This window comes from Aspergillus neoniger, assembly GCF_003184625.1.
Source record: "Aspergillus neoniger CBS 115656 unplaced genomic scaffold BO87scaffold_8, whole genome shotgun sequence".
Taxonomy (NCBI): Eukaryota; Fungi; Ascomycota; class Eurotiomycetes; order Eurotiales; family Aspergillaceae; genus Aspergillus; species Aspergillus neoniger.
Genome location: NW_020291136.1, coordinates 73,631 through 98,961, shown reverse-complemented (window position 1 = coordinate 98,961; position 25,331 = coordinate 73,631). Strand labels below are relative to the sequence as shown.

General features: G+C 51.2%; 9 protein-coding genes across 9 annotated transcripts; 4 read left to right on the top strand and 5 right to left on the bottom strand.

Annotated features, from left to right (window-relative positions):
- Positions 1–314: 314 nt before the first annotated feature.
- Positions 315–4,584, bottom strand: BO87DRAFT_329488 (putative GARP complex subunit (Sac2)). The gene is made up of 8 exons (XM_025620262.1): positions 3,526–4,584; positions 3,180–3,474; positions 2,341–3,125; positions 2,260–2,295; positions 1,771–1,919; positions 1,682–1,715; positions 1,478–1,603; positions 315–1,397 (listed from the first exon to the last, which is right to left on the bottom strand). The coding sequence occupies exons 1-8, from the start codon at positions 4,384–4,386 to the stop codon at positions 405–407; spliced, it is 3,279 nt and encodes a 1,092-aa protein (XP_025482068.1). The 5' UTR covers positions 4,387–4,584; the 3' UTR covers positions 315–404.
- Positions 4,585–4,848: 264 nt separating this feature from the next.
- Positions 4,849–6,014, top strand: BO87DRAFT_374273 (Eukaryotic translation initiation factor eIF-5A). The gene is made up of 4 exons (XM_025622748.1): positions 4,849–4,910; positions 5,136–5,399; positions 5,458–5,590; positions 5,657–6,014. The coding sequence occupies exons 1-4, from the start codon at positions 4,899–4,901 to the stop codon at positions 5,725–5,727; spliced, it is 480 nt and encodes a 159-aa protein (XP_025482067.1). The 5' UTR covers positions 4,849–4,898; the 3' UTR covers positions 5,728–6,014.
- A 213-nt stretch (positions 6,015–6,227) lies between these two features.
- BO87DRAFT_404890 (TFIIB-type zinc finger domain-containing protein) lies at positions 6,228–8,493 on the top strand. The gene is made up of 8 exons (XM_025625900.1): positions 6,228–6,418; positions 6,503–6,593; positions 6,694–6,803; positions 6,867–7,111; positions 7,168–7,273; positions 7,327–7,465; positions 7,517–7,903; positions 7,954–8,493. Exons 1-8 carry the CDS (start codon positions 6,314–6,316, stop codon positions 8,403–8,405), a joined length of 1,635 nt encoding a protein of 544 aa, XP_025482066.1. The 5' UTR covers positions 6,228–6,313; the 3' UTR covers positions 8,406–8,493.
- Positions 8,494–9,997: 1,504 nt separating this feature from the next.
- Positions 9,998–11,442, bottom strand: BO87DRAFT_353781 (Yip1 family protein). Its single transcript, XM_025621255.1, has 4 exons — positions 11,335–11,442; positions 11,225–11,276; positions 10,449–11,154; positions 9,998–10,371 (listed from the first exon to the last, which is right to left on the bottom strand). Exons 1-4 carry the CDS (start codon positions 11,377–11,379, stop codon positions 10,281–10,283), a joined length of 894 nt encoding a protein of 297 aa, XP_025482065.1. The 5' UTR covers positions 11,380–11,442; the 3' UTR covers positions 9,998–10,280.
- Positions 11,443–11,616: 174 nt separating this feature from the next.
- Positions 11,617–13,368, bottom strand: BO87DRAFT_353778 (TBC domain-containing protein). Its single transcript, XM_025621254.1, has 3 exons — positions 12,844–13,368; positions 12,663–12,794; positions 11,617–12,610 (listed from the first exon to the last, which is right to left on the bottom strand). The coding sequence occupies exons 1-3, from the start codon at positions 13,091–13,093 to the stop codon at positions 11,724–11,726; spliced, it is 1,269 nt and encodes a 422-aa protein (XP_025482064.1). The 5' UTR covers positions 13,094–13,368; the 3' UTR covers positions 11,617–11,723.
- Positions 13,369–14,441: 1,073 nt separating this feature from the next.
- On the top strand, positions 14,442–18,512 carry thtA (the record flags this gene model as incomplete). The annotated part of the gene is made up of 5 exons (XM_025619223.1): positions 14,442–15,013; positions 15,068–15,182; positions 15,242–16,796; positions 16,856–17,022; positions 17,070–18,512. 5 exons carry the CDS (start codon positions 14,442–14,444, stop codon positions 18,510–18,512), a joined length of 3,852 nt encoding a protein of 1,283 aa, XP_025482063.1.
- Positions 18,513–18,762: 250 nt separating this feature from the next.
- On the top strand, positions 18,763–22,952 carry BO87DRAFT_353774 (putative mitochondrial translation initiation factor IF-2). The gene is made up of 4 exons (XM_025621253.1): positions 18,763–18,967; positions 19,084–19,607; positions 19,685–22,176; positions 22,230–22,952. Exons 2-4 carry the CDS (start codon positions 19,152–19,154, stop codon positions 22,471–22,473), a joined length of 3,192 nt encoding a protein of 1,063 aa, XP_025482062.1. The 5' UTR covers positions 18,763–18,967; positions 19,084–19,151; the 3' UTR covers positions 22,474–22,952.
- A 124-nt stretch (positions 22,953–23,076) lies between these two features.
- Positions 23,077–24,069, bottom strand: BO87DRAFT_456926 (rhodanese-like domain-containing protein; the record flags this gene model as incomplete). Its single annotated transcript, XM_025628763.1, has 3 exons — positions 23,993–24,069; positions 23,533–23,909; positions 23,077–23,466 (listed from the first exon to the last, which is right to left on the bottom strand). Exons 2-3 carry the CDS (start codon positions 23,818–23,820, stop codon positions 23,077–23,079), a joined length of 678 nt encoding a protein of 225 aa, XP_025482061.1. The 5' UTR covers positions 23,821–23,909; positions 23,993–24,069.
- Positions 24,070–24,456: 387 nt separating this feature from the next.
- On the bottom strand, positions 24,457–25,331 carry BO87DRAFT_452439 (uncharacterized protein; the record flags this gene model as incomplete). The annotated part of the gene is made up of 3 exons (XM_025628503.1): positions 25,152–25,331; positions 24,871–25,029; positions 24,457–24,741 (listed from the first exon to the last, which is right to left on the bottom strand). Exons 1-3 carry the CDS (start codon positions 25,260–25,262, stop codon positions 24,457–24,459), a joined length of 555 nt encoding a protein of 184 aa, XP_025482060.1. The 5' UTR covers positions 25,263–25,331.

The following is a 25,331-nucleotide window of genomic DNA, read 5'->3' as shown; positions in this document are numbered from 1 at the left end:
GATATAAGAATATTTTTTTCTTCTACTTGGAATACTGTGCAGAATATGCTATATCTGAAGTGTATGTATGTATCTATCTGCCACAAGTCTTGACGTAGCCGATGGAGAAGCTTAATCAGAGGTGGAGTCCAACGCGTCGTCCTTGATGGTGTTCCAGCCATGCTAAGCCTGCGGAACAAGACTTGATCGACCTTGGTTATGTGAGGTCTTTTGTTCGATGATGGAACCGCCAAGTTCGCCTTGTAGGCTTGTCTAGACTTTGTGTTGGTATTCTTTGTCTGCTTTTTATGCCTGTTTCACTGTGTCATGCTCCACTCTGATATACAAACTATGTATTTCTCCCGACTAGTATGTACGCAACCCAAGTCTGCATCTACTATATACATAAAAGTAGGAGCTACTATCTAAGCATACAAAATATCCCTCACCCTCTCCCCAATGGCCAAACAACTCGTCAATCCAGGACTCTCAATGCCCAACAAATTCACAAATCCAGGAAACCCTTCCTCCTCCTGAATCACAAAATCCTGAAACCCTTTCCCCGTATTCACCGCCCCTCCCTTCCCCAACTTAGGCCGGATCCCACAATAATCCAAAGCGATCGCCTCAACATCCACATTAGGCAAATACGCCCTGATCTCCGGCAACGCCTGCTGCAACCTTGCCGGACTGGGCCTCAAATCACTCGGATCCTCCACCCACTCGACATCCGGCCCAAACCGGATCCTGCCGCCCATATCAAGGGTCAAATGGGTCCCTAGCCCGCCCGTTCCCGGCAACGTAGTCGGATACACCAGCACCGAGGTCTTCGGCGTGGAAGCCGAGTAAGAGAAATACGTTCCCTTGGCGAAATAAGCTTTTCGATGCCGCTCAGCCGGCATCACCATGTTATTGATCGCACAGGCCCCATTGCCTGCACTGTTGATCACTGTCTCCGCTGTGATGGTCGTCTCACTCCCGTCCGCTGACACAGCGCTGATCCGGTATCCGCCGCCCTCACTACTAGGGAGGGGTTCAATGCCCGTCACCTGTGTCATGAACGCGCAGTCTCCGCCGCGATCTTCGAAATCTCCTTGTAGATAGGTCATTAAGGAATGACTGTCGATGATGCCGGTTGTCGGGCTCTCCACGATGCCGGCCAGGGCGCGCACTTCAGGTTCGCGCCGCTGCGCTTCTTCCTGGCCTAGGATGCGCGTGGGGACGCCGATGCGTTTGGCATGCTCGTGCACGCGCAGACAGGCTTCCCATTGTTCTGGGGTTTGGGCCACAATCCATTTCTTGGTGTTGCGGTGTGGGATGTTGTGTTGGGCGCAGAGTGCGTACAGGAGCTCTTTGCCTTTGATGCAGAGGGAGGTTTTGAGGGTGTCGGCGCCGTAGTAGAGGCCTGCGTGGATGACCTATCATTATGAGATCATTACTTAGCTTTTGTTCTTGAGAGTATTATTGTATTGGTGTAATTAGGGTCTGGAACGCTTACCTCTGAATTGCGACTACTCGTCTCTGTCCCCGGCGCGTCATGTCTCTCGAGCAGAATTGTCGATGTGCCCTCTTTCATGGCTAGTTGACGCGCAACTGCCAGTCCGACAACCCCTGCGCCTATAACCTTGACAGTGATGTGTTAGATTGCTGTTTGTGGTTGTTGCAAGAACGTAGATGGATGGTGTTGGTAGGGATTGGTTACCGCATGTGTGACGTCGGCCCTGCAGGCGGCAGTGCTGGAGAAGGCACGCCGCGAGAAAAGGCGACCATTGGGAATGGAACGGAGGATACGGGTGGCCATGGTAATTGGGTGACTCCGTGGGATCATCTAGACAATGCCTGCATTGTACGGGGGTGGGTTGTTGGGGTGAGGAGGAGCATTTGAGTGGTGGTGGTTCCCCACGACGGGCGGAGTCGGCGTCGGTGCCGATGCCGATAAGCTCTGCTATTATCGTTATCTTCGGGGATGTTCCTGGCCCGATACTTGGTTGGTGAAGATTGGAACATGGATTTCGTATGCTGATTCAGGGGTATCTGATTGTAATACTTTATGTTCTAACTATATGGGGTGGTCGCTTCTATGGATCATATTATCGTACAGTAGACTATTTGGGCGTGCCATCTCAGGCTATGGAATTTACAGTGGCAGAGTTAGACCAACCCAGCGGGTCTATCGACGAATGTCGATCGATTAGCCACGCTTGCCTACGTTCTTGAGCATGTCTTCCAAATGCTGCACGCTGTTAGTTCGATCCTTTGAATTGGCAATGTGGCACGTACCTGTTTCTGTTCGGTGGCTAGTTTGCCATGGGTATCCTGCGTCCGTCAGCATCAGCATCCGCAGCGGATCAATCGACTTACACTAATAATAGCCAGAACAAGCGAATAATTATTGTAAAGAAACCTCTCCCTCCGTTTGGCGTCGCCGCCAATCCGGCTAAGCTTTGCTAGAAGATTGTCAAACTCTGTGGTCAATCGGCCCAGACTATTGGCCACTGGCTCGTCATCCCCGGCTTCACTGCTCAGCACCAAAATGCCGTGCAGGAGTTGTCCAAAACGCTGAGTGAGAAAATGAGGTGCGGATGACTTGTTGAGATCGTCTCCTCCAGCAAGAGACAATGCGGAGACCGCACTACGGCCGGTGTTCGCTGCTACCCGTTTCAATGACTCGCACTGCGTGTCCATGATGACTTGGAACCGAGGCCACAATTGCATGTTGGTTCCGTTGACATAGGAGTCGGCCACCGGCACCTTGCGCCGCTGCAATTCGAAAGCGGCTTGCTGGTTCAATCGCACGCAGATCAGAACTCCGAGCGCATCTGTAGTCTGCTCGATCAGGTGCTTGGTCAGGGCCTGCCCAAGGGTGAAGACTGGTTCGAAGATCTCAACGGCCTTGCGAGATATCTGTTGGAAGCCCAATGTGGAGAACATCTCGGTCATGAACGAGTATTCGGCGGAAACATTATCTAGGAGAGCAAGGTTGAAGTTTCGGAAAGGGACTTCGAGTCCGTGGAAAGCATTGTCTTCCTCTGCCAAGTAAGAAGATATTGCCATTTGATTACCTGCCCTAAGTATGTCGACTCTCCTGCCGAGAGAGAAGGGGTCGTGCGCCGCAGAACCAGCTCGGCCGCCGGGAACAATATTACCTGTGCCAGTCAGTATCAGTCAAATCATGCACTGAGCAGCAAGCCCAAACACACCTGTTTTATGTGAGGATGGATCCCCTCCTAATACCTCATTCCGATCGCTCGGATAGACCTTGATTTTTTCGAGTGCTTGGTGATACCTTGTGAAATGCGACAGGTAATACCATCGCATCGTATTGATGTAGGCCTGGGTGATTTCTCCCGTGAGAGTGGGGTGGGCTCGTGATATGTAGCCGTACAAGTCCTTGAACTTAACCAGTCGCTGCTGCTGGATGATCTGTGCATTGATGTTCGGAGATCGCAGGGCTCGAATTTGAGACACCAGGTAGTCCCGGATCCGCTCCACTGCCTGCATGTCTGTTAGTCAATCCGTAAAGTGAATTTATACCGGAAGCAGTACCTTCTTCTTGATATCACCCAGCAGAGGCCGCACATCTTCGATAGACTTGCTACTATTGGTGCCTGAGGCCTTGGCTTCGATGCTAGCCGTCCGAGTCTCGATCTCGTTCAGAGCCTTGACCCAGTTCTCATCAATAGGTCCCTCCGCCACTAATCGGACGGTCTTCGGAGACAAGCTGATTTCCTCCACAGCAGGTCCAAGCAGCTGTTCAACATTCCGTCGGTTCTCTAGCATCGCATTCAGCTGTATCGAACGAGATTGCAAACTCTCTATTTCTGCCGATACAGCTCCCAATTCATTCTGGAAGTCATTCAAGTACATTTCAACTGACTTGGAGACGTCATCGCAGCCAGTGATTGCCGAGTGCAGGTCCTGAAATTTGTCCCTTTCCTTCTCGAACTGCTGGATGGTCTGGGCGCCGACATCACTTTGCCAGGCTTTTCTAGGTTGTTCTTCTTCCGCGATAAAGTCTTCCAGGCTGAGTCCATGGAAATCAATGTCCTCCACAAGCTCCGAGGGTTTCACTTCCGCGACGGACGCTGGAGAGCTGTCTCTTGTTTTGCCTTGTTTTCCAATGATCCCAATCAAAACCTCGAGCGGATCAGCAACATCGGATGGGCGGGGTCTTGCAGCACTCGGTTTAGGCGAGGAACCTTCACGCGCAGTCGCAGCGAGGGAAGTAGATGAGTCGTTCGGAGTCGACAAGAGAGACAACGCCGAACCTTGGCGACTGGAGGCGGGGCGATTGTTCTGAGTAGGAGCCAAGCGAGATGAGGTCCTTCGAGGCAAGGGAGAACTGCTGCGACTATCGAATTGGGGACCGGATGGCGTCGCATGACCCGAAATGCGGTCTAGCCACATCTTGGGAGGCCGACACGGAGAAGCGTGCGGATAGCGGAGAGCTCCCCGGGTTCATCGAGGGGTGAGGTGGAGAGGTGAGGGAAGTTCTCCCAGAACACAGGTAGGTACTGGGAGATATTATACGGCAGCGTACATTCGAGAAGACGGAGGTAAGGCCGAGGCCAGGCTGATACTTAACGACGGGAGGATAAAGAGTAGATAGCCACCAAGTATTACTATAGTCGTTAGGAGTATACGTGGAATAGCAGGCCGAGATGCTACGGCGCACTGCAGCAACCGCGGACGTGGTTTGTCCGAGACTAGACCGGACTGGGACTAGCGACCACAAAACCCCGCCACAACCAGTGCCTTTTTTTCGCAGTCCATTTGTCGATTTCTTTTCGCCTGTGTCCCCCTCTTCGTCCTTCCTTCGCTTTTTTCTCTTCCTTTTCCTCTAATCTCCTGCTCAATTCCAACATCCTCCTCACCTCTCCCTTTCACTTTTTACCTCATACCCCCTAAAATCCATCACCATGGCTGACGAGGTAGGTGCTAACTCTCCTTCTGCGAACTTCCCGGTCTACTCAGTTGCGGCCTATCTTCGTCCTGCTTGCTCGGTTGGGTTGGGTGTTTTCGGGGCCTCGCATCTCGATCGCTGCCCCCCACCCAACCCCCCTCGTTCCTGCAGACATTGCATATTTCGCTACACTCTTGGACCATCCTCTATCATCTTGATCATGGGCTAGTTTGCTAATATTCACACTCAATAGCACGAGACCTTCGAGTCCGCCGATGCCGGCGCCTCGGCCACCTACCCCATGCAGTGCTCTGCCCTGCGCAAGAACGGTCACGTTGTCATCAAGGGCCGCCCCTGCAAGATCGTTGAGATGTCCACCTCCAAGACTGGCAAGCACGGTCACGCCAAGGTCCACATCGTTGCCATCGATATCTTCACCCAGAAGAAGCTTGAGGATCTGTCCCCCTCCACCCACAACATGGATGTCCCCAACGTCTACCGCAAGGAATACCAGCTCGTGAGTAGTTCGGAACATGTACAATCTCGATGGACTTGACACGCTAACACGGCTATAGCTTGACGTTACTGACGACGACTTCCTTTCCCTGATGGACGAGGCCGGTAACACCAAGGACGACGTCAAGGTTCCCGAGGGTGAGGTTGGCGACCGTATCCGCCGCATGTTCCACGATGAGGAGAAGGACTGCAGTGAGTAACACCCGTTCAATTTGGATAAGTGGCTCTTGGCATGATTACTGACGAATTCCTTTCCAGACGTCACCATCCTGTCCTCCATGGGCGAGCAGGTCTGCATGGATGTCAAGGAGGCTCCCAAGGGCAACTAAATTATTGTGTCTATGGACCGTTAACTGCTCTGTCATCCATGGTGTATTTGAAGAGCCTCGCTCGGCTTTGCCCTTGGTCAGGTGGATGATACGGCCTTTTGGGCAGCTGCGGCGCCACGTAACCTTATATCCGTCTGTTTAGCCTTGGGTATACGCTGAGCTGGCCATGATGGTCACGTTAATTTGGCAGAATAAATCCTGCCTTGTCAGAGAAACAGTTCTTGAGTTCAGCACTTTCACGATAGTTTGACGAATAAAAAATTAACTACCTTTCTCCCAACATGTCATGTCCAAATGTCATTCGTAGACAAGATAAGCAGCGTACCAGTGTAGATCCGATATTCTGAGACACGCGTGCATAAAACCTACGGAAACAATGAAGTACCAACCTTATCGCAAGAATTAAAGGCTACGCAGTGGGCGATAAGGCGCATGCGGATATTACTTTTTCGGGGTCCTGCATCAACGGTAGAAAAATCTGACTGGTAACAAATCTCTGGTAGCTGCGCTGACCCGCTCCGGAAGACCCAGGCCTTCTGTTCCTCCATAACCTTTGGACAAGGAAGAATGAAGAGCGCTGCCCTGGATGGAGTACATCACCCGAGGGGTTTGCGGGCAGGAAGGGTGCCGTGAACGACGGTATTATCTGGATAATGGCCTCTGGTTCTGCAGGCGGGGTCATCAACAAGAGGTCTGATCTTCCCCCTCTCTCCCGCCCCTCACTCATTCTACGCACGCGACCGATCAGCCCACTCATTCTCCATTTGTCGCGTAGGGACGTCAAGTCGAAGAGGATCCCGAAGACTTTAACACACAAGGCCGGACAAGTCGCGTAAAGAAGGCTGCAGCGGAGAAGTCTCAAAAGAGTAAGAGAGCCTCCAACCTACCATAACTACAACCACCACCATCATACTACCATCATGGTTTGGAGGTGACGCGCTCTCCACATCGGCTAATATCGGGCAGCATACCGGGGACGCCAGGCCTATAGTCTATTTCTGCAAGTCTACCAATTGATCCTCTGGAAGCAATGTCACGCGCTGGTCCATCACCGCGGCTTTCCGTCCGAGTTGGAGGTATGCATGACATAGCCCCCCTTGGGCAAACCACTAATGAATGGCTCACTGATACACGCATAGTCTGTCGTTCGCGATCTTTGGGCGCTCCGATTGGAGACGTATGCCGAGAAGATTATTGATCCTTCAGAACATGATGTGGAGCCTGAGTTCTTCAGCTCGCAGGTAACCTCGGGCCTGGATGGATCCGACGACACCAGGTTCAGAGGAAGGCAGGCGACATGGCCTCGCCTTATTGATAGCATTGCTTTGTGCTATCTAGGCGCCCTGTTAATGAGGCTTCCAGTGGGTGTTGGGGATTTCTATGGGTGAGTAGTCAAGTATGAACCACTTTGGATCTTGCAAGGGCTAAGTGAATGTTTAGAATGGTTATGCGTGGTGATGTTCCTTTCATCAGGATTGTTAAGATTATCCCTCGAGATATGAGGGATAAACTGCCACAAGAGTTTATTTCGATACTTGAGACAACGGTGAGTGCCTATGATAAGTTAGGAAGAGATGGTCGTGTCTGACTATATGATAGAGGCTACTCCAAGCCGAGCACCTTCATGGCGCTGTCTCAGACCTTCTGCTGCTTTATCATAACAAATTCAACATGCAATTCCCATCTTTGAACTGGCCAGTCTTGTTATATAAATATGTCAAGAGACTTGCGCTTCCTCGTATGCGACGCCCCCGTCTTCAATCATGCATATTCGTTAACCTACTTGCAGTGGATATTCACCCCGCCGCGAAGAAGTTGCAGCATCTTCTAGGGTTTGACTTTGAATACCCTACAAGCATATCTGGAAGGAGGAGGCCACTCCAACTGCCCGAGCTGCAACTAGTCGCTCTGGTTGTCATCACCACCAAGCTTCTGTTCCCGTTTGACGATGTTGAACGATATCCCACGACTGTTGAAGAGCCCACAGTGCAAGTGATCGACTGGAATCTTTGGTCACAAATACAAAGGCATCATGACAATCGAGAGACGCCTGCGGGTCAGCTTGGCAAGGGAAAGGAGATATTGGTGACTGAGAGAGACGTCTTCAGCATGACGCCATCCCAGCTCGACGAGTATATGAACTGGTACGAGAATAGCTGGCTCGATCCAAGTAAAGGTATGAACAATGCCACAATTTTCCCTCCTCAGTGCTAAACAATGTTCCAGTATCAAATCCCCTCGCAGATCTCTTTCCCACTGGCCCAAGTGCTGGAGACAGCCAGACCACAGCTCCTACTCCAGACGTAACAGATGAGGAAGCTCTTGATGAATTGATCAAGGCGTCCACCAGCCAACTGAGATCAAGACAGGTCATTGCAGATAATGACCTGGGGACCCCACGGCCGGGATGCTCCTACACGCGGTATCGAACCGAATCTGACCTTCCGGATACTGCGAGGTCTTTCTACGAGACAGCTGCCAAGGTAGCCGGTGTTTCCCTATCTACATTGATTAGGGCTGTATCACAAGCAGAAAATAAAATCAACCGCTGGCTTGAAGAGCAGCGGCGGGTTGAGTACTTTGGATCGATGGGCATGGAATTCACTCGGGACTCCAGTGCGGATCCAGACAATGATGAAGAGAGCATGTCTGAGCTGGAGGATGGTGACTTAAGTTGAGCTTGGCTATCATATATACTAGGGAACTGAGCCAATTGGGTCCCGTCTTTGAAGTAGAATCTAACTATCAAAAATAGAAACATCCTATACTGTTAGTCCTTGAGGTTATATTTTCCCTGCAAATTAACATTATTTGAAGGAAGGCTGATTTGCATCATTGAACACTGATGTCGGGTCGAGCATCATAAAAGCACGACCAAACGCGGACCGCGGACCACGGACCACGGGCAGCCTCCAACGTATGGATGATGTTAAATGGATGATGTAAAAGTAGTAGTAGTCTACGGACTAATTATGGAGACTGCGGAGAGGCCCCGAACGCGGCCGGACTGCCCTAAACCCTGATCACGTGCGGTCCGTTCCACCTTTGCTAAGCGAGAAATCGTGAAATTGACATCGCCTCATCCGACCGACCTTGTCAGCCGATCGTCAGCCAGCAACAACGAAAACCGCAGCCAGTACGTATACCCTTTTCGTTCGTGAATGCGAAATGCGTGTTCTTTGAAGTCGCAAGCTAACATGTCGTTTTTCCCGCGTCTTTGCAGTGCAGATGTAGGTCATTCCAAGTTCCCTGGCAACCACCCGTCGAATCCCAGCCCGAAATCCGAAAGATGGCACGAATAATATCATCGAGAATGAAACAAGGAAACTGACCCAGGCTTCTTTCCGATCAATAGTTTCGTCAAGACCCTCACGGGTAAGACCATTACCCTCGACGTCGAGTCGAGCGACACCATCGACAACGTCAAGACCAAGATCCAGGACAAGGAGGGTATCCCCCCGGATCAGCAGCGTCTTATCTTCGCTGGTAAGCAGCTTGAGGATGGCCGCACCCTGAGCGACTACAACATCCAGAAGGTATGAAATGAACCGGTTCCGCGAAATATCTTATACGTCGATTTCGTCTGCTCGGATAGTCGGTTACGAACATGATGCGATTTGGGTCGGTGGGGGGCGACACAACACGCAACTAGGTTTTGATGAGGGGGGATAGTTCCATCGGCACGGTCGCATTCATGGACGTTTCACGACTATCGGCATCCGACGCGACATCAATCACTAGGGATATAGTTTGACTGACTGGTTATATTCTCGACTATAGGAGTCCACCCTTCACCTGGTCCTCCGTCTGCGTGGTGGTATCATCGAGCCCTCCCTTAAGGCTCTTGCCTCCAAGTACAACTGCGAGAAGTCCATCTGCCGCAAGTGCTACGTACGTCCATCCATCCATACATCCATACTACTTCTTACCCCTCGACTCGATCCCGCCCCTCTTTTGAGTCCCGGCTAGCGAAAATCCCCCCACTAACATTGATAACCCGATCAGGCCCGCCTTCCCCCCCGTGCCACCAACTGCCGCAAGAAGAAGTGTGGTCACACCAACCAGCTCCGCCCCAAGAAGAAGCTCAAATAGACGACTATCTTATTACGGTTTTTCTGCGTTGCTGGGGAAAAGTGCTGCTGGGGTTACGATACGATTGCAACGTGGGAGATTTTCTACATGGCGTTGGAATGATGAATCATTACTTATAGCCGAAGTCAAATGTCTATAGTTGACTCCTCGGGAAGAAGTTGCAATCAAAGCACAACCTGTAAAATTCAAAAAAAGCTCTCGTCGCATTCTTAGTAGATACACATACACACATGCAGCACGGCTTGGTGGAAACGAAAACGTTCAACGGACAAAACGGCGGGAACGACATCAGAGATAACAACACTTGCGAACATAAACCAGCAAGTCGACACATGATATGACATGACATATTGCTGCCGGAGCAAATGTCATGGTCCCCTGGCGGGGGAAAGACAGCAACAGATCAATAGAACATCCGGAGGAAACCACACCGATACCAACACCGACATCTAGCACCTTTTCTACCAACCACCAAACATCCGTCGCTTGTCGTCGTCGTGGTCATCGTCGTCATCGTGGTCCTTATTCTTCTTCGAAACGGGACTTCCATGTCTGCACATAAGCCAATATTAGTCACAATCCCTCACAGTAGAATAGCACACCAGAGTAGGGGCCAGGGAACCACTTACGCAAAGAACAAGATCTTTATCGCCAACGCAAACCCAGCATGCAGGACAATGACCAGAATCAGCAAGATCTTACTAGCCTTCGCATCCGTAGCACTAAGAACCGGGTACAAATTGCGCAGGAGGAAGAAGACCGTCCACCCGAAGCCAACACCCACCAGAGCCCAATTCAACGCCGTCAAAGGGCTCCAGCTGACCAGTGCGACGGCAATCCAAACCAGATTCGAGTATCCATAGAGCGCCCATGACTCGACTAAGTCCGCGCTGGAGCTGCCGAACCACTTTAGAGCACCCCACAGCGCAATGGGGATGATGCCCGTGTATCCGTAAACCAAGCCTGCGGCGCCGGATAGCAAAGTGAAATCGTATTCGAAGTGCTCGTCGTCATTGTTGGAGAGCCATTGCGAGATGGTACCGGTTAGGAAGAGGATGACGACGACGGTGGTTGCGATCCAGAAGGGTCCGTAGAGGTCCGGGTTTCCTTCCAGGACGTCGAGGAAGTTGCTGCGCGGGTAGATGGCTGCGACGCAGCGGCGGAGGACTTCGTTCGTGTCTACATCGAAGAATTGCGAGTAGTAGTGGATTGACCACCAGTTGAGCTTGGAGGGGGTACCGCCGGGGGATCGGTCACGGCCGCGCGATGAACCGCCGCCGAGGAAGGGGGCAGAGTCTTGTTGGGCTTTGGCGTTGCGTTGGTCGTTTTCGAAGTCTGAGAAGGGGAGGTAAGTAGGTGTGCGTTGGGATGAGGTGGTGGTTGTGCTCAAGGCCAGCTAGCTTACTGGAACGGTGGAATTCGAGGTCTTCTTGGAGGTCGGTATGGCCGAGATCGCCCTGGAAATTGATGTTAGTATTTTGCGATCGGGGATGCGTACTGTTATTGAAGTTTTACCTCGGCGTCAACGTCCACTACCACATCATAGCCCTGGTTCGCCATCTTGGGCAGCTCACGTTAGTTTTCAAGGGTGGTTGTTGAGCTCTCGGTTCCTGGGAGATGCGGGAATGCAAGAGTACACCTCAGCGGCTGCCGGGAAAGCCACGCATTAGCCACCATGTGGAGACTGTCCATCTATTCAACACGGGCTGACGCGGGCTGTGTTTCGCATTTTGTGCGTCCGCCTCTACTGTCTATTTTGTGTGCTGAGGCTGTTCTTTGTCTCGTAAAACTAACTTTCTCCTTATTAGCATGTTTTTCAAACCTGTCTTTAATATTTGTACATAAAATCCCACGCCCTATTTCTGAACCGGTGCCTTTTTGTCTTTCCCAATGGTCACATAAGATTAAAGATAGCCTCGGGCCTGCAAAGCCCCATGGAACCTACTGACATACGCCCATATCGTATTGTCAAATCCCCTCTTCTTGATCCAGAATGACATAGCACCAATGAACACTGTCACGGCCACCGAGCCGATTGTCCGTCTGTGATTCCACAAGAAAGCGACGGTCTTCTCCTTCCGCTCTTCCCACCGTAGATGCCGTACTTGTTTCGCGAAGAGGTCGACTGTTTCATCGGGTCCTTGGATCCTGACGAGATCCCTTGAAGATTTCAATACACTGCACTCTGGAATGCGCTTCCAGGCTCCGAATGGTAGACTTTCCGGCGGGTGAGCTTCAAAAAGCTGCATCGCGCGGGATATCAAACCCTCAAGATCCAAGGGGTTTGGAAGCTTGGACAGGGTAAAATGCAGCATATCGGTTTCATCGACTGAGAATTCAAGCAATTCTTTCTTGCGGGAGATGATGATTGCCGCAAAGAGGTATATGGAGACTACTGGTTCCTGGGCCAGCAGGAAATCGAAAAGGCGTGCAATGTCACTATATTCTTGGATGTCGTGAGAGTACATCGTCAAAGTTGCGGCGAGTGCAAAGAATGGTTTGATTTCGGCGAGGTGACGCCGTAATGCAGGGTCAGCCTTTTCAATAATCGCAGGGATCAGCTCTAGATGTTTCAGCGCTGGCGAAAGGGACGGCAACATGTAATCTCTTATCCGAAGAAGAGATATTTGTGCCACAGCAGCAGCGCTATTTTGTCCACCGAGCACTAATAGTAGGACTTGAACGATATCATGATAGCCCTGAAAGTAGCAGAGCATGGGAAAGCACCGTAGGACTTGCTTGATCAATTTGGAGAGCTCATCCTTCTTGATAGAGAGCTCCTGGTCAGAGCCTAGTCAAGTTAGACATCACCAATCGCCAAAACAACTGAATGGATGACTTACATTCAGGGTAGTAGACAAATGACCTGTTCACATCAAGCTGAACTTGTTCTTCGTCAATATGTGCAGGTAGATGTTCCCATCCCGTGAAATCGAAATTGGGTCCTCGTCGATCACACTGTAGAAGAATGGGCCCTTATCGGACGTCAGATAATGTATATAACTGGTATTAGGTAGCGCTCACAGGCTGTTCGCCGGACATCATCATTGAGGAAGCCACCTTCTGAGGTAGCGTATGAGACTAATGCATCAATATCACGCAAGTCGCATGCTTGGCGGATTGCCGTTTCTTTTTCGGCTCTGAGGTTTTCGAGCTCCGCGTTCTTGAGTTTCTCTGACTCTAGGGCCTCGGCCTCGGCGGCGGTCTTCTGCTCTGTTTCCAGATTTGTCCCCGTGATGTGCTCTGGTTCGTTATTTTCAGATGGCTGGTCCATCGTTGAGGCGCGCAGTATACTCCAAAGAAATTGTTTGTGAAAACCTGCGTATTCCCAATTTTGGTCTCCAAATGGAACAATTCGACGATATAATTTTTATTTGTACCCCGATGTATAGCGTTAACAATGAGTGGTCTATACTTGGATGCAACGGATGAACGGGCCTCTCGCCAGATCAGAGCTTGCGTTTGGGGATCTCAAAATCCAGATGTGGGATCCAGTCCAGCCCTGGCTTCTCCAGATTCACCGACAGGTCCGCAATGTAGGCAACAAAATATCTATGGGATAGCATAGGCGATATGCAAAGCCGGAGGTGATTGCGGCCATGGCCAAACCCAAAACGGACGCGTGGCCGCCTCAGGCCACACATCAGGTCTGTGTCCCGTGATCTGTGATTTGCTTGGTTGGATCTGTATCGCCGACCGCCCGAACGAGCAGGCGAGGCTTTGATGGTTGATCCACTGCCCCTCCAGACTTCCTACATGGCTGGCTGAGGTCCTCACGAGTCCCCGGGTCACTGTTGATTAATTCGCAGGCAACTAAAACTGTCTTATTCAGAATTAATTTTGCTGGCTCACAAAGATAGCTGCAGACAATGCTGCAAACTCATAGTGGGCCGATGGCATCATACTAAAACCAAACATATTCAATTGACCTTCCCGCGAACCGCTTGGGTTCCACTGCTGGCCATCGTGTTTAATTCGACATACTACTTCCCCGCTGTCTATGTCCCATGAACGCGTTTTGTCGTCAGACACAAGCTTCTGGACAACCATATGGTGTTTGGGTAATTTGAGAAACCATCTCAGTACTTATCGCTAGCACCACCGCAAGCGTCTTCATAAGATATCACTGGAGTGTATGTCCCAAATCATTTGCCTGTGACAAGTTCTTCCACAAATTATAATTTGCTAATGCTCCAACTAGGTTTCTGTTTTGCATAGCGGTGTCTGAATCTACAGAGGGTATTTCTCTTTGATCTGTTCTCGCATGGTAGCACTGCGCTCTGTGTTCACTTCGCCTCTGGTGTCTCAGCAATTTCCTGACATGAAATTGCTTTCTCATATTACTCCAAGCATGAGAATTCATGAGCTATAGCCTTGAGAGACCTTCCCTCCCATTCTTCTCTAATTTTTCAGCTCCACGGAAGTAGGACTCGGTATCCGTCGAAAAGCAGCTGCGGACACCGTTGGTCAGCTATTCTACTCTTTCGTTTCGTTTTCCTTTTCTCTTTCCGCGTCTCTCTTTCTACTCATTTTGTGTCCTCTGCCATCCTTTCGTTTGGCAAGGGACCACTTTCTTTGATTTTACGGACCCTCTTTCTCCACGATCAATCAGAGAAGCTATCATGGCTACATCAGGAAGCGGTGCAGGATTAGCCGCAAACAATTCAGCGACCGTTGCAGGTGGAGGTGGGGATTCGATGGAAATCGAGACAGAAAACATACATTCTGCATCCCAGACAAAAGTCGGACTATTGTCGCATACTCTAGTATCAAGTCCTATCATTCAATGGATTCTCCCTGCGCATCTCAGAAGCAAAGACCAAAACGATGTCGTCTTCGTGGGTGAGCGACATTTGCAAATCAAAGAAGCAGTATCTGGGGTTCATCTGGAGGAGGTCACTACCAAAAATGACTTTGACTCGTGTATCATGGCAGCAAAAGTCATTAATGTCAGCACCGAATTGCCTTGGGAAGAGGAGATGAAGCTCGCAGCGAGTAATTCGACACTGCGCGCGAGCTCGGACTTGCGCCAGGATCTTCCTCCACAAATATTGGTTCTTAGCCTTGCTTCGAAAGAGCTAGTATTCTTGTACTTTTCGAACGCGAGTGGCCAATTTGTCTACCATCGTCGGCCGCTGCCGAACGATGTCAGTGCTTTTGAACGATTCGGCCGGAATATTGCCGTGGAACCAAGGTATGCCTCTTGAGAAACCTTTCCATGATGATCTTAGGCTGAGAGTTGTTGCAGGTCTCGTGCGGTAGCAGTTAGTGCTTCAAGTGACTATTTTGGGATCTTCGTCTTGAAGCGGCCGCCGGTAATTCAAGCACAGATGACCCAAAACAGACTTGACCCTATAGCAGAGGTATGTCCTAGTTACTTCTAGATACTGAAATGCGACTAACTTGTGTGTCACTTATGTAGGAGCGCTTCTTCCGCGTTGACGGCGATATAATTGCCATGGAATTTCTGTATCCCAAATCTGAAGACGGGGACAAGATCACTTTACTACTATTGATTGCTCAAGATCAGTTGACACAAGCTGTTTGTTACGAATGGGACGCGAACGAGTCTTTACGCCAGGCTACCCCACGGGTGACCAAAAAAGTATTACCGCTGGAGGATAGGCTTCCTACTATGTTGATTCCCTTGACTAAGACTTCTTCATTCATGCTCGTCACGACGACATCGATAACGGTATACCAAAATAAGCTTGATCCTCAGAGACTCCCCAGCAGATACCCGCTCCCTGTCTATGAGAAAGAATCTCAAAAGTCCCCTCTCTGGACCAGATGGGCGAGGCCGTTGCGCAATTGGCTATACAATCAGAAACATGATGACATTTACCTCTGTCGCGAAGACGGTGAAATAACGTACTTGGGAATTGGCACTGACGGCGAGCTCGAGAATCAGGCACATTTAGGCCAGCTGTGCTGTGACGTTGATGCAGCATTTGATATTCTGGATATTGGCTACGAAGGTGGTGACCTACTCCTTGCAGCGGGCACCACAGGTGATGGCGGGCTTTTTGTCCAGAAAGCTCGTGACCATCCGCGGTGTGTCCAGAAGTTTATGAACTGGACCCCTGTCACCGACTCCGTTGTTGTGAAAAGTGAGGACACGGTGCCCTCGGATATTGCAACCGATCGCCTTTTTGTCTGCTCTGCTTCTTCGTTCTCACGAGGTGCAGTAGTTGAGCTGCGGCACGGAGTTGAAGCACAAATCGGGCTCATTGTTGCGCTGGAGGAGTTGTCTGGAACCAGAGATATATGGACCATGCCAGACGGCACGACCGGAGGTGTTTTTGTTCTAACATCTGACCCTATGTCCTCACTTTTATTGTACTTGCCTGCTGATTTCGGGGAAGAACTTTGTGCTATCGATGAGGCAGAGTCCGGGCTTGACTCTAGCACACAGACCTTGGCAGCAGGATGCACTGTATTGGGAGCTATCTTACAAGTGACAGATAAGACAATTTGCGTTGGCACAACCCCAGAGATGTCGGGCTATCGCTTTGAGGGCGATCCTGACCAGACTATTGCGGTGGCTGCGGTTGATGGACCGGCCTCACTCATCGCTGCTGTTGTTAGGACACAAGATGAAGTACACCTTCACGTGAAGAAACTCACATCAGATGGCCAGCATCAGTTGCTTGATCTAGCTCCACCCTCGTTAATTCAACATGAGCCGGTTTGTATGACCATGGAGAATCTTGACTCGTCCCTATTTCTGTTTCTAGGCACGAGCAACGGAAGGGTCTTGGTGTATCGCATCTCCGAAAGCATCTCTTTCTTACTGGAAGCCACTGTCAACGTCGGGAGTGAGAACGACATATCGAGAGCAATTGATAGTATTGCTATCATTAGAAAGGCCGATAAAGTTTCACCGAGAATGTGCACTATTCTATGCGGTTTGCGAAGCGGTATCCTGGTTCCATTCCGGCTGTTGCTTGACAGGGAGAACCCTGACGCCCCCATTGGTGAGGATTGATCTGTCACACACATTCGTGTTCCCTATGCTGATCACATTGGTATGCAGCATTAACCCAGGTAACGCCGCAACAGCTCGGCCATACATCGGTGAAAGTGCAGGGAAAGGGGGAGTTTGCATTATTGACCTGTGGACAAGGGTTCTGGCAAGCATCTTGCAACAGCGGACAAGCCGATTACTCTCTTCAGAGAATATGGGTCACCGACCAGAATAATGTGAGTATCATGAGCTCGTCAACTCAACCATTAATAACACCCTTTAGCCTGCATACCACCCAAAAAGCATACATAGCTTTTCTATCTCGAGTTCTGGTAGTCAAGAAATGGATGGACTTTCCAACACGCTTTTCTGCGTCGCCGACGGACAGCTCATGATATGTACCTTGGAGCAAGGGACGAAGACTGTTCCAAGGAGGATCGACTTGCCCGGTAGCGCTAGCAGACTAGCTTATTCACAATATCTCAAAAGCTTGATAGTGGTTTATTCCCAGACAGAATACGACACTGATGCAGACCCCATCAAGCGCTACACGCGGCCCTTCATCGAGTTTGTCGACCCTGACATGCAACACTCGCTTATCGATTCCCTCGAAAAACCTTTGGATGACGATCCCCACCCGTGGCGACCTCAAGGTGCAGCAGGAGAAAAGATCAGCTGCATACTCGAGTGGACGCCCAGGAAAGGTGACGAGGAATATCATTTCATTGTCATCGGGACTTCTCGCAAAAATCAGCAAGAGCGTGGCCGAGTCATATTTCTACAAGCATACCGCGATCCATCGAAACCGTCTCGGATTGAATGCTCTGTCAAATATATCCACAAGTTTGAGGGTCCGGTTTTCGCAATTGCACCATACGGTGCGTTCACCTTGATGGTATCGACGGGTCATGAAATCGTGCCACTGGAGCCAAAATTCTCGCAGACTCGATGGATCCGAGCGGCTAGATACTCCGTCCTGTCTCCGGCGGTCCTCATAACCGCCAGGGAGCCGTACCTCTACATGACCACGTCGAGGGAGTCACTTATGGTGCTCAAGGCCACAGAAGACAAACTAACGCTTCATGCTTATGATCGTCAAAAGCATGATGGTCTCACTCATGTTTATATTGGAGGAAAGCTGAACCTTATTCTATGCTCCAGCAGAGGTGGGCGGGTGAGCCTTTTGACGGAGAATGGTGTGACAGAGACCAACAAGATGCTACCCACAGCTCTGTGTGAAGCACACCTCCCCTCGTCGGTGATGAGGCTCAGTTCTGGCTCTGATAAGTCACCTCTTTCCACTAGCTCTCAGGTATTCTATGGTACTGCGATGAATGGCACAATTTATCGTTTCTTGACTATTGGTGAGAAGGAGTGGCGCCTTCTACGCTTGCTGCAGGACCTATGCATCCGTGATCCTATTATTTGCCCATTCTTTCCCAAGAGGAGAAGACAGCGCAACCCAGTCGGGCTGATGGACCCTCAGCCATCTCAAATGCATATTGACGGTGACATTCTCAGCCGCTTGCTCATACGTGGGTCTGGCTATCTAATGCAGATGCTAAGTAAGGAGACGTTCGGTGGTCCGGCAGCTGCAGGAATCCGCTCAGAGCAGGGAGTCCCCGAGCAATTTGCGGAATTGACAAGACACGTACTGGGAGAAACAAGCGATGCTGTTGCGAGCGTTATGAGATGGCTGCAGCGGATTCTCCCGGTGGATGTCTAGGGATTATCTACAATTTCTGTTGTGAAGGACAAAATTTGGCAGCATGCTATATATAGAATTGTACTATGTACATAGATGCTTAATTTTTGACGCAAATTGAATGCAGCCAGCAGCTTAATAGTACAAAGGTGATTATTGTGTGCCAGTTGTGAACAATAAGAGCGCGGGCCACCGGCGGCCTCTCGCATAATAATCCGGCGATTGTCCCCACCAAACGCCCGGCCCAAAATTCTTATTACCCCAAAGGCAACTCGTCCTTCCCGCCTCATCGAGTCTCCAACCTTTGGATCTTTATCGACCACCAGGGGGGAAAACGGTTGCTTGTTTTTCGCTCTTTCTTTTTCTTTTCCATTCTTCACGATCCCTTTGGAAGGATTTTTTTCTTTTCGGGCTTATCTTTCGCCACTCTTTGCCTTCCGCAGATCGCGCGGGCCGGAGAAAGCTGATACCTCATTGTTAGTGCGCACTACCACCATCAACCTCCATTCATCCTCATTGCCTGCCGACGTCGCTCGGTCACATAATACCGTTTTATATTCACTTGACTAACGGTTTAAATCTTTTTATATAGGGTAAATCCATCTACATATCCGTTTAAAGGAATAAAAGCGAGGTCGACCGAATCCTCCACCTATCAATATGGCGCCCAAGAAGAAGGGAAACAAGAGGCAAGAGGAGGACTGGGAAGCTGAGCTCGGCGAGTCCGTCCCTGCTCCCGGTGGCGAGGCCGAAGCTCCCGCTGCTGAGGAAGGTGCTGCCGACGAGGATGCTGGCATGGGTGGTGGTGGTTTGCTCGCCGCTTTGAGGAAGAACAAGAACAAGAAGGCGAAGAAGGGAAAGCCGGCCAACGACTTCGTTGAGGGTGAGGATGCCACTCAGGAGGCCAACGGCGATGCCGATTTCGCTAGCAAGCAGCCTGAGGAGGGTACCTTCGATGACGACGATGTGTTCGCCGGAAAGGCTAAGCCTAAGAAGGCTGCTGCTGCGCCTGAACCCAAGCCCGCTGAAGAGGAGGAGGGTGGCTTCCGTGTGAAGTCTAAGAAGGAGAAGGAGCGTGAGAAGAAGGAGCGTGAGAAGCAGCGTAAGAGGGAGCAGGTATGTTTCTTGCGCTTTTGCGGTCCTTTCATCATTCTGTGATTGTGTCGAACTAATAGGTCTCCTTCATTTTCTAGGCTGCCAAGAAGAAGACCACCGGCCCCGCAGAGAAGGCTCAGCCCGCTAAGGCCGAACCTGAGAAGAAGGAAGAGGCTGCCCCCGCCCCCGCTGCTGCCCCCGTTCCGGAAACCGGCGGCAAGAAGAAGAAGATCCCTGCACACCTGCTGGCTATCCAGAAGCAACAGGAGGCTCTCCGCAAGCAGCGTGAAGAGGAGGAGCGCCTGTTAGCCGAGGCGCAAGCCGCTGAGGAGGAGAGACTCCGTCTTGAAGAGGAAGAGGAGAAGAAGCGGGAAGAGGCCCGCCAAAAGAAGAAGGAGAAGGAGAAGGAGAAGAAGGAGCAGCTTCGTAAGGAGGGTAAGCTGCTCACCAAGGCCCAGAGAGAAGCCAAGGAGCGCAATGAGCGGCGCATGCAGCAGATGCTTGCGGCTGGTATTGGTAAGGTTGCTGGTCTGGAAGAGGGCCAGGCCGAGAAGAAGCGCCCTGTTTACGAGAATCGGAAGAAGCGTGGACCCAAGAAGCAGGATGATGACCTGGAAGCTGCTGCTGCCCGCGCCAAGGCCCAGCGTGAAGCTGAAGAGGAGCGCAGAAGAAAGGAGGAGGAAGAGAAGAAGGCCAAGGCTGAGGCTGAGGCTGCTGCCGCTGCCGCCGCCGCTGGCGGAGAGGAGAGCGAACTCGACGACTGGGAGAAGGCTGCCGATGCCGAGGAAGTGAAGGACAGCTGGGATGCTCCTAGCGACGAGGAAGAGGAGAAGCCCGCCACCAATGGCAAGGCTGACGGAAAGCCTGCCGGCAAGCTGGCTGAGGAAGACGAGAGTGAGGAAGATTCCGATGAGTCCTCTGACGAGGACTCTGAGGACGAGGAGCAGTCCGCGGCACAGAAGGCTATTGCTCAGCGCAAGGCCGAGGCCGCCGAGCGGAGAAAGAAGCAGCACGAGGAGGCTATGGCTGCCCGCTCCAAGGACAACCTCCGTTCCCCTATTTGCTGTATTCTGGGTCACGTCGATACCGGTAAGACCAAGTTGCTGGATAAGATTCGTCAGACAAACGTCCAGGAAGGTGAAGCTGGTGGTATCACGCAGCAGATCGGTGCTACTTACTTCCCTGTCGATGCTCTGCGTCAGAAGACTGCTGTTGTGAACAAGGATGGCCAGTTTGACTTCAAGATCCCTGGTCTGCTCATCATTGATACCCCTGGTCACGAGTCCTTCTCCAACTTGCGTTCGAGAGGTTCCTCCCTTTGTAACATTGCCATTCTGGTTGTCGATATCATGCACGGTCTTGAGCCCCAGACTCTCGAGTCCATGAGATTGCTCCGTGATCGCCGTACTCCTTTCATCGTCGCTCTGAACAAGATCGATCGTCTGTACGGCTGGAAGAAGATCGACAACAACGGCTTCCAGGAGAGTTTGGCCTTGCAGAACAAGGGCGTTCAGAACGAGTTCCGCACCCGTTTGGAGCGCACCAAGGTCTTGTTCGCTGAGCAGGGTTTCAACTCGGAGCTGTTCTACGAGAACAAGTCCATGGCCCGCAACGTCTCTCTCGTTCCCACCTCCGCCCACACCGGTGAAGGTATCCCTGACATGCTCAAGCTGTTGACCACTCTGACCCAGGAGCGTATGACCAACTCTCTGATGTACCTGTCCGAGGTTGAGTGTACTGTTCTTGAAGTTAAGGTCATTGAGGGTCTCGGTACTACCATTGACGTTGTCCTGTCGAACGGTATCCTCCGCGAGGGTGATCGAATCGTGTTGTGTGGTCTAAACGGACCCATATCAACGAATATTCGAGCGTTGCTGACGCCAGCTCCTCTCAAGGAATTGCGTCTCAAGTCGCAGTACGTGCACAACAAGGAGGTCAAGGCTGCCCTTGGTGTTAAGATTGCCGCGAACGACCTTGAACAGGCCATTGCCGGTTCTCGTTTGATGGTTGTCGGACCGGATGACGACGAGGAGGACATTGAGGAGGAGGTCATGTCCGATCTGGAGAACCTGCTCAGCAAGGTCTCCAGGGACCAGCGTGGTGTCAGCGTGCAGGCCTCCACTCTTGGATCTCTGGAAGCTCTGCTCGAGTTCCTCCGTGTCTCCAAGATTCCCGTCGCCAACATTTCTATCGGTCCTGTGTACAAGCGTGATGTCATGATGGCCGGTACCATGTTGGAGAAGGCTAAGGAGTACGCCGTTATGCTGTGTTTCGATGTCAAGGTGGACAAGGAAGCAGCTGCCTATGCTGATGAAGTTGGCGTCAAGATTTTCACTGCCGACATCATCTACCACCTGTTCGATGACTTCACCAAGCACATGGCTGAGCTGACGGAGCGCCGCAAGGAGGAGAGCAAGATGCTTGCTGTCTTCCCCTGCGTGCTCAAGACTGTGGCTGTGTTCAACAAGAAGGACCCCATCGTCATTGGTGTTGATGTCGCGGAAGGAAGTCTGCGTCTGCACACTCCTGTTGCGGCTGTCAAGGCTAACCCTGAGACTGGCGCTAAGGAAATCATTGACCTTGGTAGAGTGTAAGTTTTTGTCCCTGTTATCCCTACCTTACAATTACTAATGACGCATACAGTGTCTCGATTGAGCGTGATCACAAGCCCATCCAGGTCTGCAAGAGGGGTCAACCCTCCGTGGCCGTCAAGATCGAGGGAAGCAACCAGCCCATGTACGGTCGTCAGCTCGAAGACAAGGACACCCTGTACTCGCACATTTCTCGTGCCAGTATCGACACCCTCAAGGAGTTCTACCGCTCCGACGTCTCCATGGAGGAGTGGGGTCTCGTCAAGAAGCTCAAGCCTGTCTTTGACATCCCATGATCGCCTTACCCGTTCCTTCTGTAGCCCGGATGCCAAACCCAGCCCTACGCATGGCCCATCGATCACAGACCCTGGGCGCTCACTTGAGTACAGCGTGGCGGGGTTATGGCGTTTGGTAACGGGCTCCAGCATGCCATTAACGTGGTATTGTACAGCGGTTTCAAGTTCCATTGCCGTGATGATGAGACATGTGCTGCTTTATGCGAGGAGAATGAAAGGAAATGATAGGTGCATTCTTTGGATTTGACGAAGAAAAGTAAAAGAGCATTGCATGAGAAATGACTACGACTTTCAATCAAAAGCAAGATGCCTGTACATGACATGAAAGGGGGAGTGGAGAGAGAGATGGGGACAAGAGAAGAGGTGGTTGGAAAAGTAAAGCGTGGTCGATACCTAGGTTTTTGTTTTTCTGTTAATGATAATCATGGATCTCTAGTTGAATTGATTGTTTGTTCAACTTTTTCCCAGAACAATAGTACTGATACTGATACATACACCACAACTATACCAACTTCGCATGATACACAGTAGTATATACAACCATCACCCCCATCCACCCACACAACCGTTCACCACCACTTACATATAAACCTAAGAATTAAATCAATTATCATCCCCCTCCCACCTCTCCACCCTACCCCCCCTCTTCGCCCAATCCAACCAACTCCCATCATAAACCCCCAGCCGACCCGCCTCATACCCGGCCTGCTCCGCCAACTGCGCCGCCGCGCGCGCCCTCACCCCAGCCTTACAATAGAACACGATCTCCGCATCCCCTTCCTCTCCCTTCACACCAGGCTTGGGAAACCCAAACCTCGTCTCGAATTCCTCCGGAGTCAGGAACAACGCGTCAGGCTGGGATGCTAGCGGCACGCTCACGGCCGAGGGGATGATGCCCGTGGAGGAGAGCTCGGCGGGCTCGCGCACGTCGATTAGAATGATGGGTTTTTGGGTCGGGCTGTTGGGGGTGTTGCTGGGGAGGGAGGCGGTTATCTATTTCTTTTTGTTAGTTTTGGTTGGGTGGGTGGGTGGGGGTTGTGGTGGTAGGTAGGGACGTACGTCTTCAAAGCCCCATTGGCGGAAGGTGGGGGGGTCGTTGTCCTTGGTGCTTTTTTGGCGGATGGATGGGGTGGAGATCAGGGGGTGGTGGTGAGGGCGAGTGATAGGGTTGATGGCAGTGGTCCTTTTGGTGATGTTGTTGGGGAGGAGGGTGGAGGATCTGGTTGTGAAGGTCCGAGTGGAGGGGATGGCGGTGCTGAAGAGGGAACGGGCGAGGAAGGTGGATGGCTTGGAGGTGGAGGTGAGGAGGGAAGTGGGTGCCCGGCGGAGGGAGGGGAGAGAGGCCATTGTTGTTGTTGGCTTAAAGCTATGGGTTGGAGATGAGGTTGTTGGTGTTGCTGATGCGGTTGCGGATGGGGACGGTAGTTGGGGGTGTTCTGCCGAAGTTAGTGTGTGGTTCGATATTGGGTGGTATCGGCTGTATGATACAAATTGGATCTGTGTGTAGAGAAGTACATACCCCAGAGAAAGTGACTTAATATGTCTGTTTAGAGATATAGGCAAGTCGAGAAAGTTGTCGAGCTGATAATGCTAGAGTGACAGCCGATATCCGACGGATGGAAGTCCGGCTTCGGGTGATGTCAGTTGCGGTGTTGACCGCCTTCCATTTATAGTTTATCCAGAGATGTATCTATACTACATGTTTTAGATATAATTGAAGATCTAAACAATCTGCAGCGGGAGGACGAACGCCTCACCGTACGCTCTTACACTTCATCGCCTACACCTACGTTAGAACTCTTAGCTAGCATCATACAGAATACAATGAAAAACACGTCTTTTGCTTCTTTTTCATCTCGCTTATCCTTTAGATGTCATAGACGCCGCCTGCTTGGTTCGAGCAGGTAGCAACATGGTAGCAAGTCAACTGAGTCACGAACACCAAGGTCTTCGTTGTTCGCCTTCGCCCTTCCGACCAGCGGTCTATTCGCGTCTAAGTATTCGCCGCCTTCGCTGGCCCCTCTGGTATGCCTTCAGCATCTCCGGGATGTCTTCCCGTACGTTGTCTAATGGTTCCCAGGTCTGGTCCCCGTTCTTCCGACGCAACAGTAGTTCATTGGCTTTGACTTGTAATATGCGGTCGACTTCATGCTCCTCATGGCCGTTAACTATGACCGGTGGAGCAGACGCTTTGCTCGGCTTTTCGCGTTTGAAATCATCCTCGTGTGCCTGTTTGAGATGCATGATGCTAACGACAGGGTGGATAGCCTAATTTGGCGGTAGACGCAGTTCGTATGCCAATTTTCCAACGCGTTGAATGATCTCGAAGGGACTGTATTTAACAGGTGATAGTTTAGATGAGTTTGGTAGGACATATCCCATACCTGTCTTGTGTACCACCTTGAGCCAGGCCTGCCCCTTTGGTTGGATGGGCTTGTGGTCTTGGTCGAAAACGTCGGCCATCCGGGCCCTTGTGAGAGATAACGCGTCTAAGACGCAGTCGCGGATAGCGGCTCGATCTTCAATGAATGCAGTGGACGTTGCTTCGGACGTAGGCTGAACTATCCTTTAGTTGTCATAGACGCCGCCTGCTTGGTTCGAGCAGGTAGCACAATATATTCGAAAGCCTTTGGCAATATCCTGAAAAGGTGTTCATGTGCAATACATATCTTTCTCACACTGGCAACTTCAGCAATCATAGTACCCATCACTAAGCCCCAGACCATTATCTCGGCCGCTCGGTTTATACAAACGGTTTGCCAGAACTTCAACGCCGTGCCACACAGCATGTCGTTCAGCTGGGGGGTGTTTTTCAGGCTCGACGTGTAAATATAGGCTCATGTCCGTGAGCGACTGAT

Coding starts and splice junctions, on each gene's coding strand:
- BO87DRAFT_353781 (XM_025621255.1), bottom strand. CDS start 11,379: ATGGCGAACCAGGGCTATGATGTGGTAGTGGACGTTGACGCCGAG. Junction 11,277..11,334: donor TAGTGGACGTTGACGCCGAG/GTAAAACTTCAA, acceptor ATCAATTTCCAG/GGCGATCTCGGCCATACCGA. Junction 10,372..10,448: donor ATAAAGATCTTGTTCTTTGC/GTAAGTGGTTCC, acceptor GCTTATGTGCAG/ACATGGAAGTCCCGTTTCGA.
- BO87DRAFT_353778 (XM_025621254.1), bottom strand. CDS start 13,093: ATGGACCAGCCATCTGAAAATAACGAACCAGAGCACATCACGGGGACA. Junction 12,795..12,843: donor TGATGTCCGGCGAACAGCCT/GTGAGCGCTACC, acceptor ACGTCCGATAAG/GGCCCATTCTTCTACAGTGT. Junction 12,611..12,662: donor ATTTGTCTACTACCCTGAAT/GTAAGTCATCCA, acceptor TAACTTGACTAG/GCTCTGACCAGGAGCTCTCT.
- BO87DRAFT_404890 (XM_025625900.1), top strand. CDS start 6,314: ATGGAGTACATCACCCGAGGGGTTTGCGGGCAGGAAGGGTGCCGTGAA. Junction 7,466..7,516: donor CAAGAGACTTGCGCTTCCTC/GTATGCGACGCC, acceptor ACCTACTTGCAG/TGGATATTCACCCCGCCGCG. Junction 7,904..7,953: donor CTGGCTCGATCCAAGTAAAG/GTATGAACAATG, acceptor ACAATGTTCCAG/TATCAAATCCCCTCGCAGAT.
- BO87DRAFT_329488 (XM_025620262.1), bottom strand. CDS start 4,386: ATGTGGCTAGACCGCATTTCGGGTCATGCGACGCCATCCGGTCCCCAA. Junction 1,716..1,770: donor CCCAATTACCATGGCCACCC/GTATCCTCCGTT, acceptor TGCCTTCTCCAG/CACTGCCGCCTGCAGGGCCG. Junction 1,398..1,477: donor CGAGTAGTCGCAATTCAGAG/GTAAGCGTTCCA, acceptor TCATAATGATAG/GTCATCCACGCAGGCCTCTA.
- BO87DRAFT_374273 (XM_025622748.1), top strand. Junction 5,400..5,457: donor ACCGCAAGGAATACCAGCTC/GTGAGTAGTTCG, acceptor ACACGGCTATAG/CTTGACGTTACTGACGACGA. Junction 5,591..5,656: donor CGATGAGGAGAAGGACTGCA/GTGAGTAACACC, acceptor ATTCCTTTCCAG/ACGTCACCATCCTGTCCTCC.
- BO87DRAFT_353774 (XM_025621253.1), top strand. CDS start 19,152: ATGGCGCCCAAGAAGAAGGGAAACAAGAGGCAAGAGGAGGACTGGGAA. Junction 19,608..19,684: donor AGCAGCGTAAGAGGGAGCAG/GTATGTTTCTTG, acceptor TTCATTTTCTAG/GCTGCCAAGAAGAAGACCAC. Junction 22,177..22,229: donor ATCATTGACCTTGGTAGAGT/GTAAGTTTTTGT, acceptor TGACGCATACAG/TGTCTCGATTGAGCGTGATC.